Below are 13,615 nucleotides of genomic sequence, written 5' to 3'. Positions count from 1 at the left end.
CGTTAAGGATTTTGCTCTCATTTAGATTCACTTTCTTTGATGAAAAGTGACCTTTAAATCCCAGTTGTCCCCCCCCTCGTCTCCCTTTTGGGTTTTTCAGGTGAGCTCCAACAGTAGGGGTGTGGTGGGACACAGCACCTTGTCCCTGTGCGGTTGGACTTTACCTTCTGGGCTTCTTCCTTTGTCTCCTGCTAGGTGGAATACCAAAGCGAGGGATTCCTGGAGAAGAACAGGGACACCGTGTACGAAGAACAGATCAACATCCTGAAAGCCAGCAAGGTAAAAGCAATGAATTGGGAGAGAATAACAATAATCGGGAGAGGAGGGACGAGGCTTCTGGGGGTTATGGCTGCACCCAGGTGTGGATGTGCATTGTCCTCTGCTGTCTTCCACCCTGGTGTTGGTGTCCCGTTGAGGTGCATCAGAAAAACCCTTTCCTCATCTTTTTTTGGTCACTGAGAGCAAAAAGCAGGAGGAGCCAGTTACGCGGTAGCGGAAATACCACTTAACTCTTGCTCGGAGCTCCCCACCCATCACTCTCCAGCCATCACCTGGCATGGAAGGGGTTCTCAAAAGTACGTGAAGCCACAGGTGATCCTGGGATTAAAAGCCACGGTCAGATGTGTAGTTTGTATATTGTGGGCAGCGTTGCTGACCCTACCACCCGCCTGTACAAAAATGGCTGTTCCCCTTAGCTGTAGTCCATCATACTTGTCCTTGAGACTTTCAATTACTTTAATAATTAGTATGCAAAAAGTGGGGTTTATATACAATGCTGGAAATGTGACGCGAACTCTGAGACATTCCAGCTGCTCTAGAGCTATTTTACGCTGCTGCCAAGATGCGACGTTAACAAACTAACACATACTGATGATCACACTCCGGTATTCCAAGATTTTTGTTCCACATACCTTTCCTCTCCTGAGTATTGTACAAACAACTTGTCGGCACCTCATCGCGTCAAGTGCCAACAGAGACGCGTTGATTGACCTCGAGTACCAAGTTTCCCGGTCAAGAGCTTTTTGGCACCTGGCGTTTGAAGTCTCTATTCGTTCCGAGGGCTGTGAACACGGTGGGCTGTTGGAAGCAGAAAGGTGGTAGGTGTGGGGCTCTGCAGGCTTTAGCGTGGGTCGTGCCCGTAGTAAACGGGCGCTTGGCCGGTGGACTTCCACCTGGAGACTTCTCACTCGCGTGTGTGAACTGAGCTGGCTTTACGCTGCCGCCTCTTCTCCGTGAGCCTGCGTCTGGCTGGGTTGGGCTAAAAGCGTCAACGATGCAGACTTTGAGGGCACTTCAAGTTCTTATCGTTTAAAACCAAACCAAAAATTCCCCCTGTGACCTTGAGTCTTTCATCGTCGATGCGCAAGTTAAGATTTTAAATGACCTTAACCCTTCCAGCCCTCTTATTAAGAACTTAATATGAAAATCCATCCCTGCAAGGTCCAACGTACCATCCAGCAGCCAAAATCCAGACTGCAACAACTCGTTGTTTCCACCAGACCTTGTGTGTGGTGTAGGGAGGGAATATATCCGCTTTTCTCCAAAGCGTTTCAAAGCTTCCCCCCTTTCAAAGCTTGTTAACTTGCATCTATTTTTAGTTTTTTATTAAAAATTTTGAATCCCCCCCCTGCATGTTGCAAGCAGACATGTCGCGTATCCAGATTTCTCCTCTTTGTGCCACCCTCCCTCGGGTTTACGGCTGGGTGTCACCTCCCAAATGCCACCTAAATAAGGAGGATGATGAGGGGAGGTGGAGGAAGTAGTATTTTTTTAGAAGCGTTTAAAGCGGGAAGTTGGTTCCTGTCAAAGTTAAGAGATGAGAATGGGAAATTATTTGAGCTTGCGCTGCATCTCGGAAATTAATTTATACGAAGATGGCAAGATGCGCAATTTTTTCATCCACGGGGGCAGTTGCGAGTCTAGTAACTGTGAAGCTGGGCTTTGAGAACCCCTAAATCAAGATCTCTGTGTGTTTGGGAAGCCCACAGCTTTCCCAGGGTGAAAACTGGGCATGATTAGAGCTTATTAGAAATGCCAGGTAACCTGCAGGAATAATTGATGCCGTGCGATGAATTATTTAGCCCGTGCTGAACTTGCTGTTGGAGGCAGAGCTGTAGAACTGGCCGTGCCCGAGAGGGATTTCTGGCTGTAGGAGAGCTCTGACTCGCTGGGGTAACGTGTTGTAGAGTGATGGGGACGGTGCCACCTGCAACTTATTCCTTAAAAAAAAAAAAAAATTTTAAAAAACTGCTGAAATGGGTTTATTAACAGCGTTGCCTCCTCTTTTCTCTCTGTCTATAAGGACCATAATATAATATCAGAGTGAGCTGGGCTTTGGTTTAATAGCAAAAAAACCCCAAACCCTGCCCTTTGCAACTGCGTTTTTTGGCCTTAAAACGTGGAGTTTCTTAAGCCATTAATGTGTGCGCCTCAGGAGCAAAGATTTGGGCTGACTTGGCCTGCAAACTAACCGCATGTTCCTTGGGCTGGGGCGTTAGGACCTTGTTAATTCGCGGTGGTGGCCCCGTAGGTGACCCCCACAATCTGCCTGTGTGAGCCAGCTTAAAACACTCTCAAATGCACTTGGCTCCGAGAAGCTTTGGGCGCTGGATGAACTTCTGCCTTTGAGATGTTTCTTTAAGGACGTGGGAGGGGTCCGCCAGCCTGTGCCGCTGCCATGTGGTCCTGGGAGGAAGAGCGGAGGAAGGCCACCCTCACCCTCCTCCTGCAAAGCCTCCAAAACCTCGTTGTCTGCTCCTGCTTTCGCTAACCCTCTTGGCCGGCAGATGCAGTTTTCCTCATCTTTTTTATTTCTTTTTTTTTTTTTTTTTTGCCTCTCGCCTTCTGTGGCTATAAAGAAATCAATTTATTTTTCTTTGGCTGTAAAAAGCAACCCAGTTTCTCTGAACCAAGGAGAGCAGCAGCGCGGAGTCTGCCGCTCGGATGTGCTGATTTGACTAAAAATGAAATTTGGGCTGCAAAAGGCTGTGCTGTGAGGATCCCGTACTCGGGAGCAGGCCTGCATACAGTAATTCGCTGCATTCTTTATATTCCCGCTAAAGGCGATACACGGGGCAAGGGGGAACACTCGATTTAACACGGCGAGGGCTTAAACACCTCTCCGTCGGCAAGTGCATCGCTGATGAAGCGCTCCCACCGAGGCGGAATCGCGTTCTGCTAATTAGAATGCAATTACTGCCGTCAACAAGATGGTGAAAGAGACTTTATAAAGCAGCTAATTAGTTTTGTTAGCGCCGGTCAGCTAAAACGGTTGAGAGTTGATGTTCTTTGAATTAAGGAGACTGATTTGAATACTGATTGAAAGCGTACCAGCGTGCTGTTAAGATATTATATTCCGGTCCTCTATAATTATGAATTATGCACTCGCATTTTTGCTTCTGGCAGTTGGGAAGGGAGGGGTCCTTCCCTCTCGCTTATCCCCCATGGATATCCCGCTTATCTATCCATGGAATAAATCCTGGGCTGCTACGGCTGGTCCCAGTTCCACCAGTTTTGCTTTAAGCAAGCTGAAAGCTCGCCTCTGAGATTCTTGTTGAGCACTTGGGCGGCAGCAAGGACTCCTTTTATGAATAGTAAGCGGATGGAGGGCTCGATGGCTCTCCCAGCTATGTGTTAAGATATTTTGGAACCTGAAATGATAGCCGGGGGTTTCACTGCGTTGTCAGGTGGGAGATAGTAAAGGAACCCGTGTTAGATCTCTTCCAGCCTCAAGCACGTGCCACCCAAACACCCCGGTGTGTTTGCAGGAGTCAAAGCACCCGAGACGGTGACATGTCATCAAAGCACGACGGCTGTCAGGATGTCTTTTTTTGGGATAGAGGATTAGGCAAAGGAGGCGTGAGCCTTTATTCTGGTAGGAGTTGAGGGAGCTGCAGAGATAAAAATAAAAGCTGTTGAGTATGAAGCAGATCCTTAGCAGGCGCTGTCTTGGAGCCTACGAGCAATTTGTTAATGTAATGCAAACAGCTTCCTTTCCGCCGTGGTATTTAGGCTGCCGTGCTGGCAAGCTGTGCGAACAGCCCGGGGGGACCGGGGCTGGAAATATTCCTGTCTCCATCCAGGCGTGACACGGCCAAGGGAAGCGTGATGCCGGTGCCCTCTCCCGTGGATGCTCCAGAGCGGGCGTTACTGGTGGTCTGCGTGCTGCTGGGGCGGCATCGTGGGGGCTTTGGAGCCCAGCTCAGCTTGGTGATAAATACAATTCCACCTGGTGACAGTGGTTGGTTTTTTTTGCTTTTTTTTTTTTTTTTCAATTTAAGAATTTACTATCTGAATGTAAGCGGGAACCTGTGTTGGTGCACAGCTGGAGTCGAGACGTGAAAATTTAACAGCCCTCCTAAACGGACCGGATTTATTGTGACTGACTTAGGAGTCAAGTTCCCCGGCCCTAATGCAAATTTGAAGATCTTGCCTGTTAAAGAAAATAGCATTAACTGCGTTTGCCAGCTCACCTGTTCTCCCGTTTATGAAGCGGAAATGTTGCTGCTGGCTTGCCAGAAACCCCAGGCCTCAGGGATCTGAGGAGTTAAACGTGGTGCTTTCAGGGCTGTAGAATAGCGGTCCCGCTGTCGCCTTGCTCGTTCCCCATGAAATGCAGGTAATTAGTGAGGAAGTGCTGGTGTCTCTTAATTGTTCGGAAAAGCAAGGGTGCCTCTGGGGCCGTGGTGGGAGCCGGCTGCTGCCTGTCCTCATGTGGAGACCCCGTTCCTGGGGGGTACACTGGGTGGGCACCATCCTTGCTGCCATCAGGGCTGAACAAGTAGCTCGAAAGGAAGCCTTGGGAGCAAAAGTCACTTCGCATTCAGGAAGTTTTGTGCCTTGGACAACACGCCAGTCATGCAGCCTTTCAGCTAGCCACCCGCTTATTTTCCACTTGTCTGTTTTAATGTGTGCGTTTCAAGGTTTGACGAACTACAAAACAGAATGGCTGATGCTCCTGCTGGTGTGGTTTATGTAGGCAACGCTTCTTGCTTTCACTTTATTGCCTTTTTTCCTCCTTCCTGGCTTAAGATGGGTAAAAAATGATGGGAGCAATGTGACTTGGGGAGGTTCATTCGGCAAAGAGTTGCTCAGGCCTTGTCTTTTGTTTTAGTATCAAATGGTAGCAGACTTGTTCCAAGATGAGAAGGATGCTGCACCCACCACTTCCGTGGGAAAGGGAACATCCAAAATCAGCGTCCGTTCTGCCAGACCAGTGATCAAAGCTGCCAATAAGGAGCACAAGAAAACGGTGGGACACCAGGTAACGTATGATACGAGTGGGTCAGTCGATGGCGGGGGGAGTCCAGGTACATATTTACAATTGAGATCTTCTTTCCTCACTCTGAAGCAGAGATAAATAAAAAGCTGTTGTGGTGGGGGAAGTGAGGAGATCTTCCCATGACCCGTGTTGATGGGAACCATTTGACTGTTGCATTTTGGACACCTTCTAGGACCATCTCCAGAAGAGCAGGCTTGAGTAGTCTTGACTGGAAGGAGTTGAGACATGATCTAAGAAGGGTGGAGGCCGCTCTGGAATTCACTAGACTGTATCCCAATGTACTATGGTGCCCATAAATTGAAACAACTTGAGAAAAAGAGCATTTTTTCCCCCTGTGTGGACAGTCAAGCAGTGCAGTAGGGGCCCAGAGAGGTGGTGCTGTCTTCACCCTTGGAGATTTTCAAACCTCAACTGGGTAAAGCCCTGAGCAAACGCGTGTTGCTGTTGTACATCGTTGAGCTGGAAGCCCTGAACCCACTGGTCTCATCTCTGAATGGCTGCTGCGTGTGCTGGGGTGATGGGGGGGTTCACGCTGTGTCACATCCAGAGGCTGGCGCCGTAGGTGGCTTCTTGCAGCGCCTGCCAGCTTGGGTGGCATGCTACAGCACCTTCATCCCTCCTCAAAATGAGTGGTTTTGTCTTTCAGTTCCGCAACTCGCTGCATTTGCTCATGGAGACTTTGAACGCCACCACCCCGCACTACGTGCGCTGCATCAAGCCGAACGACGAGAAGCTCCCCTTTAAGTAAGTGGGCTTTCAGATGAGAAAATATCCTCAGCGTGACGGCCCCAGAGCGTGCTTTGGACTTTTCCCCTTGCTAAAGAGATTGCCCCTCTTGTCATGCTGTTCTCGTAACTGGAAGGTCCCTGTAGCTTGATGGAGTCACTCCTCTTGGGCTTTTGTGCCCCTGAAATGAAGGCTAATACAGGTCGTAGTAATTCGTAGATATACTCTGCGAATACCGAGCATCTTTGCTTTGCAATAACAGGGTCTTTGTAAGATTTCATCTCGGAATTGCTTTGATTTAAATAATTACAGTACTAAACAGGGAAAAGTAGCAGAGAAAGGAATGAAAAAGTAGAGAGTGGTAGTGTGTTTGCAAAACAGCTTGTAAAATGAACAAGAAGGTCTTGGTGCTTCCGAAATAAAGGTGGAAAAAGTAAAGATGTGATTCTGTATCTACTTCCGGCAGGTTTCCGCGTGAGTGAACGGCTGAAGCAAAAAGCCAGTCTTGGTTTTCCTCTGTAGTTCAGAGGTGTATCGCAAGCTGTGGACCTTGCGAGCAAATCGCTGTTAGCCTTGTTTGACCTCTTAGATAATGGATCTGCACCCAATTTTCCTTCCCTGTCAGTCCAAAAAAGCTCGGCCATTAATATGCAGGGACCTCATAGATCTTGTTGTCATGTGTTCTAAAGGCCCCGGCATAAACTGCAGGTGGTGACATTTAAGAAAGCAGGGATATAATTGTAAGGCGTTGCCCTCCAGCTGATCCAATGCGGTCTGAGTGTTCCCGATGAGCACGGTGCCACCTCGGAACGCAGAGACGGCTCCAACAGCATCCTGCAAAGGAGAACGAAGCATCCGGAAACAGGTTCACCCTTGGTGACGTGCTGGTGGGTATGGATCCACCAGGAAGCTTCCCTGACTTGACTTTTTTTCCCCCTGCAAACAGCAAAGCGGAGGGTGTTAATGGTTAGAAGACATTCAGGAACTGGCTTGTGTTTGACTGATTCAGTAGATGATTAGTTAACAGCTCTGGAGAAGGCAATGTTGGCTGTCTGCACTGGGACGGCACCAGTTGTGGTTGGTAGGTACTGGAGATGCTCAGGGCCCCAGTCTCTTGTTGCGTATTACAGAGGCTGTCTGTTGGAATGAAATTCAGGATTACACTTTCTGTTTGATTGCTTTCTTTAGATAAAGCACAAAAGTATTTTTGAACTTTCTGTTCTGGAAGCGTGCAAGATGCTCTGCGTGGTGAAACGGCTTCACCTTTCCAAAGGGTGTTTCCAAGGCTCTGAGTCCCTACTCAGCTCTGCTTCCAGCCCATCCAACTTCAGTTCTTCGCCTTTAACTTTGCAATTCAGTTTTTCATGTGACGCTCCGGATACAGTTAATGTCGTTTTATAAATGTGCAAGCTCCTGGTTGCAGTAATTATCTAAATGAACTCAGTTGCACTTCCAAGCTGTTGTGGGTAGCAAATACCAGGAGGATAATTCTGCTTGCGTCCAAGCGATGTCTCGGTCCGACACGATGCTCCCCATCTGGCGAACGTCAGAGTTGTCAAAGCTCAGGATTTTGGGAACAAAGGGCAAACCAAAACGGACACAAGAATGGTTCTGGAGGAGCAGCATGCAGGTGTCTGTCTGCAGCCGGCGGCATGGCAGGAGTCACCGTGGGCTGGAAACCACAGGAGGGTGCCTTGGGTTGGGGTGGTGGTGTTTCATCCCCATCTACGACCCAGAAAGCACTGGTTTACGTGTCTTGTACTGGGCGGTTCTTCTGCAAGAGATTATCTCCCTCCTCGCCCATCATGGATTGCTTAATTGAAATAGCGATCTAGGAATCTTGGTCAATGTCGATCTTTCTGCCAGCAGCTTGAGGAAAACTTGTATCCTTCGCGTGGCTTAAAATAAAGTCTTTTTGCTTATGTGTAAAACTGGCGTCGGGAGAATACTGGGATGGCTGTAAAGGAGTTTGCATTTCGGAGGCACTTGTGCTGAAAAACACACTGTGCCAGGAGGCGTTAGTGAAATGAAACATCAGTGGCACCGCGCCGGGTTAGCGTTGAAGTGGTATCTTGCAGGATGCAGAACACTCGGTGTTATGTTGGTCGTTCAGTGGAAAAACATGGACCTTTTTCTTTTCCGAAACACGACATTTTTCAGCTCATAAGAACACTACGTTTTTGGTAAAAAGAGATGTTTAGCCTGGAGAAGAAAAGGGACCTAATGGCAGCCTTCCAGTACGTACAGGAGCTTGCCAAGAGGACGAAGCCAGGCTCTTCACAGCGGTGTGCGGTGGGAGGGCAGGAGTCAGTGGCCACAAATGGAAGTGAGAGGTTCAGATTGGAGAAAAGGAAACATTTTTGTTCTCCATGAGGAGAGCCTGGTGGTGGAGGAGGCTGCCCAGAGAGGTTGTGCCACCTCCACCTTTGGAAGTTTTCAGCCCTTGACTGGGTAAAGCCCTGAGCAACCTTCTCTGCCCCTATAGCTGCCTCGGCTTTTGAGCGTAGGAGGTTGGACTGGAGACCTCCTAAGTTCTTTTACACCCTGCATTACTCTCATTCCTACTTCACATCATCGTGCAAACGTCAGATTTGTTTCTTAGGGAGGTGAGGGGTGTCAGACTTCCAGCCCGCAGGAAGCGTTGGTGCCACACAGTGATATTTGCGGCATCTGACTGCAGGTTGCGTCTGAGGTTGATCCCTCATGGAGGCGACTTCAAAGAGAGGGGTGCGAGGGGAGTGCCTGACTCCAGCTTGTACCTTTGACAGTTTTCCTCCCAAATTCTGTTTCAGGCAGGGTTTGTAATTTCTTACTTGGGTTTCCAGGCCAAAAGAAACCCAAGTGGCTGCTTCATCCTGCCACGGCAAGGAAAAGGAGTTCATGATAATGTGTATTGTCCACTGGTGTTGTTGCTAAAGAGGGTTCTGGCTTTCCCTGATGATAAATGACTGCAGCTGCTCTGGTTACTGCATTTCACCCCTGATGAGTACGACTCGGCCGCGTTGCAGAAAGTTCCCCTTGTGTACAATGTAGATTGCCTTGGGATCTTCCAGGACTGAAGCTTCCCTGTCCATCTACCTGTCCTGTTTATTATTTATGGTTATGGAAATTGTACCCTTGTGGATTCTTCCTTGAAGCAAGTGACAGCCAAGACTAATTTTTTCACCCTGCACCGTGTTTGCAATGTTGCAGTGAATAAATTGCTGTAGACTTGACAGGTCTGGGGAATTTAAAAACGCACAAAGTAACGGGGGCCTATTTCTTATGCTGCTTTTGCACCGCGGAGGCCAAGCAGAATTATTCATGCAGTCTTGGCCTGCGGGTGTAAATACTTTGGGCTTTCCGGAAGGGACAAGCAGGTACCTGAGAAGCTTTTGTTCTTCACCCTTGTTCTGGAAACCTAACACAGCCACGGACGCCTACAGCCACGGACGCCTACATCTTAAGAGTTCGGACTTGATCCAACAACCTTTTCCAGAGTCCATCATCTAGAGACGGAGAGCTGGGACCTCTTTGTGCATTCGGTGTCAGGGATGGAAGGAGGGAGAAGTGATGGGGGATGCTGGTACCTGCACTCTGTGCAAAGACGGACCAATCTGAAAGTGGGTTCAGGCCAGGAACGAGGGAGAGCACAGCCCAAGTATTCACCTGGAAGTTGGCATGAAGTTTTTCAGCACAAATTGCTGATGGAAATGAGATGCTGGTGGTAAAGGGTGATGCCAGTTAAAAAGAGGAGGGCGGACAGCTGAGAGCAGAAATACCTTGAATTTCCACGTGACACCTACCAAAGCTCTTATTTGGAACACGAGCACTGCTGTTCTTGGTAAACCTCATGGTCTGCAAACCCCTGGAACCTATTAATGACTCAGTTTTGGTATGGAATTTAGTATATCCGTTTTGTTTTGTTGTTGAGTTGGATTTTTTTCTGGAGATATGTGGTTGCCCTTACGGCTGCAAAAGCGCTACCGTCTGGTTCACCAGGCAGCTTGTGGTGGGGGTGAAGAAGGTGTTGCCTTCTTTATTGTAACTGTGTTATTTTACCTAGTTGGGTAGATCATGGCTGTGGAGATTAATTGTGGCAGATTGTCATCGTGTCCCAAAAGTACCGCTTGGCATTGATGACAGGACACAAGCAAGGTCCGGTGCACTGGAAAACACATCTTGTGACGTGGAGAGGAAACGTGTGACAACCTGTTCCCAAAGCCAAGGGGTGGGATTTGTGGTTATACTGAGGTTTGCAAGGGAATGGCTATGGACAAAAGCTATCCGTGGATGCATGGGTTTCTTCAGCCCCTATATTAATAACGAGAGCAGAGCTTTTTTTCCCACAAATCGGAAGCTAATTCCTGTCCCCAAAAGAGTGACTATCAGGTGGGTTGGTGATGTGTGTTCCTCCTCGCTGTGTTAATCCCTGTCTTAAATGCATTTGCAGGTTTGATCCGAAGAGAGCGGTGCAGCAGCTGAGAGCTTGTGGAGTGCTGGAGACCATCCGCATCAGTGCAGCTGGCTTCCCATCCAGGTACCGTGCTGGGAATTTGGCGTGGAGTTGTGCTGCTGGTGTGCCTTACTCAGCAACTTCATGATCTGAGACAGGGGAGGGAGAAGAAAACACTAGTGTTTTTAGGACAAACCGGATTTATTTAGGTTGGTTTATATCCAGGGCAGATTTTCCCCTTTTTATATTTCTTTCATTTTGCAAAACCGCCATTAGGTCCTGCGTTCCTCATATCCAAGAGATTTGTTATCAAGTGATGATGAGCTCTGTCATGGGGCTGCTGTGTGTTGTGTCGTGTCCAGCACTTCAGCTGGTGCTTTCCGTTTGGTCCCGAGAAGTGATTTGTTGTGGTGAAATCTCTGAAAATGCTGGTGTGTGGCAGATAAAGGAATCCAGCTTTGATCCCGTGTGGAGGTGGACAGAAAGTAGCAAAATAATGGCTCTGTAACATAGAATGGTTTGGGTTGGAGGGGACCTTAAAGATCATCCAGTGCCACCCCCTGCCCTGGGCAGGGACACCTTCCACCAGCCCAGGTTGCTCCAAGCCCCGGCCAACCTGGCCTTGAACCCTCCAGGGATGGGGCAGCCACAGCTTCTCTGGGCAACCTGGGCCAGGGGCTCACCACCCTCAGAGTGAAAAATTTCTTCGTCACATCTCATCTAAATCTCCTGTTTCACAGTTTGAAGCCATTCCCCCTCGTCCTGTCACTACATGCTCTTGTAAAAAGTCCATTTCCAGCATTGTTCAGATATTGGTCTCCGCGGAGCCTTCTCTTCTCCAGGCTGAACCCCCCCAGCTCTCTCAGCCTGTCCTCCCAGCAGAGGGGCTCCAGCCCTCCCAGCATCTCCGGGGCCTCCTCTGGCCCCGCTCCAACAGCTCCGTGTCCTTCTGCTGTTGGGGGCTCCAGAGCAGGACGCCGTACTCCAGGTGGGGTCTCATGGGACCAGAGTAGAAGCATCGTTGCCTTAGAGGACTTCTTCCCTGCTTGCCTGAAGCTTCCTATACAAAAAAGCTCTTCGCGTTGTACAGTTTTCTTTCTTTTTTTTTTTTTTTTGGGCGTCAGTCACCTACTGCAATAGCCATTTCAGCCAAAAAATTTTTGATTATACTTGCAGAGAAAGAAAATAAGGGCTGTAAATTATTATTGCGGACTTTCACCCTGCACATCCAAAGGAGGGTGAAACTCTTTAAACTTTCGCATCTTAGAAAGGAAAGGTTATGGGTGATGTGGCTCTTGCTGATTGTGCTACAAAATTCAAAAGAGGTTTTTAGGGCCTAATAAATCAGAAAACATAAACTATAAATAAGCCCTGAAAATGACAAGGGCAAATAATTCTAAAAATGCATCAATTGTGTTTTATTGCCAAGCAGCTTTGTGTTAATGTCAGCATAGCCATCAGCCTTTATATATGGAACAAAGGAGCTATAAATACGCGCAGTAAAGAGTCGGCTAAGCGTGATGCTGAACGCCATGAGAAACTCCCCGTCCCGGTTTGTGGGGAGGAGCGTGCTGCCCTTACCAGTTACTCATCTCCCGCAAAACTGCAAAGAGCCTCTTGACCATTAATGGCAGCTTCCATGTGTTGACATGAGATGGTTCTGCTGCACTTAGCCCAGTAAAACCTCTGCTGGCTGGTGACTGGGTCCAGTTCTGGGCTCCCCAGTTCCAGGACAGGGAACTGCTGGAGAGAGTCCAGCCGAGGGCTAGAAAGATGATCAAGGGACTGGAGCACCTCTCTGCTGAGGAAAGGCTGAGAGCCCTGGGGCTGGTCAGCCTGGAGAAGAGCAGACTGAGAGGGGATCCCATCAATGCTCAGCAATATCTAAAGGGTGGGTGGCAAGAGGATGGGGCCAGACTCTTCTCAGTGGTGCCCGGGGACAGGACAAGGGGCAACAGGCACAAACTGGAACACGGGAAGTTCCATCTGAACATGAGGAACAACTTCTTTCCTTTGAGGGTGGCAGAGCCCTGGAGGAGGCTGTGGAGTCTCCTTCTCTGGAGATATTCCAAACCCTCCTGGACACATTCCTGTGCCACCTGCTCTGGGTGACCCTGCTCTGGCAGGGGGATGGACTAGATGATCTCCAGAGGTTCCTTCCAGCCCCTGCCAGTCTGGGATTCTGTGACCTCCACGGACAGTCAAAAACTGGTGATGGGGATCCCCCTGGCTGGCTGAGCTCGACTCCTTAAGAAGGACAGAAGAAGAAAATAAAGAAAAAGAAGAAAAGTTTCATGGAAACCAATTTGTCTCTGTCCTCTGCCAGCGTGGGAGGGTGACAGAGAGGTGAATGGAGATTTGGGCCGTCCTTGTTGGGGGGCTGGCCCTGTTAGAAGACCCAGCACCACCTTTGGCTCCCATCCCTGAAATCTTCAAGGCATTTGGGATAGTAACTAATAAAAAGTTGCTCCTAAATTACGTGATCTCTGAGGCGTGGAGGGAAACTAAAAACCAGCCAACGTGTCGGGTTCTTTTATTATCTTCTTTGTTAAAGTAGCTGCAGGGTCAAATCCGTCTGTCGTCTTGAAGTAAATGCCCTAAAGCAGTGAAACAGCTGTGGTTTCATTTGGAAAAAGCCGTAGAAAGGCAGTTTTTATGCTCCTTTATGCTCCCCAGTGCACTTGGGGGCTCCTGGCTCTGCAGTTGTGGGTCCCAGGGGAGGTTTGGGGAGCTCTGGCTTGAGGGTTGTCCATAAGTTTTGTTATCGGTCTTAGCGTAGCTGCCAAGTTCCTCTCCATTCACAGTTTTCCCAACAACTTGTAGCATTTTTCCATCTCCGCTCGCTTAACTCAGCAGTTTAGACCCTATGGAGTTAAAATCGATGTATAATTAGTAACTGAGGAGGGGAAAAACCCCTGCAGCACCTGATCAAGGTGACCAAGATCGATTTACGGCAAATAATTGGCTGGTGCGAAGACCGCTCCATCCTGAAAAACCCAAAAGGGATGCTTTTGGCTCCTCTTGTGTGCTTATGGCTAGGAGATCTCTTTTTTTCCCCGGGCACTAAGAATACAGAACTCTTCCATCACTGCAACTTGTCAGCTTTTGGTTTTCCTTCAGGGGCAAAAAAAAAAAAAAGGGGGGGGAGTGTGTGCAAATAGCGATTTCAGCCT

At 48.7% G+C, this 13,615-nt stretch overlaps 1 protein-coding gene across 4 annotated transcripts in view; it reads left to right on the top strand.

Annotated features, from left to right (window-relative positions):
• MYO5B (myosin VB) overlaps positions 1–13,615 on the top strand; it is a 159,354-nt gene that overhangs the window by 81,105 nt on the left and 64,634 nt on the right. For all 4 annotated transcript variants that reach the window (XM_063319465.1, XM_063319464.1, XM_063319468.1 and 1 more), the window contains exons 14-17: positions 196–279; positions 5,114–5,263; positions 5,928–6,025; positions 10,440–10,526. In XM_063319465.1, the coding sequence (XP_063175535.1) occupies positions 196–279; positions 5,114–5,263; positions 5,928–6,025; positions 10,440–10,526 (419 nt within the window). The remainder of the gene's footprint in view (positions 1–195; positions 280–5,113; positions 5,264–5,927; positions 6,026–10,439; positions 10,527–13,615) is intronic.

This window comes from Chroicocephalus ridibundus, chromosome Z (assembly GCF_963924245.1).
Source record: "Chroicocephalus ridibundus chromosome Z, bChrRid1.1, whole genome shotgun sequence".
NCBI lineage: Eukaryota > Metazoa > Chordata > Aves > Charadriiformes > Laridae > Chroicocephalus > Chroicocephalus ridibundus.
Note: the sequence above shows the minus strand (reverse complement) of the source record. Positions and strands in the feature narration are given on the sequence as shown.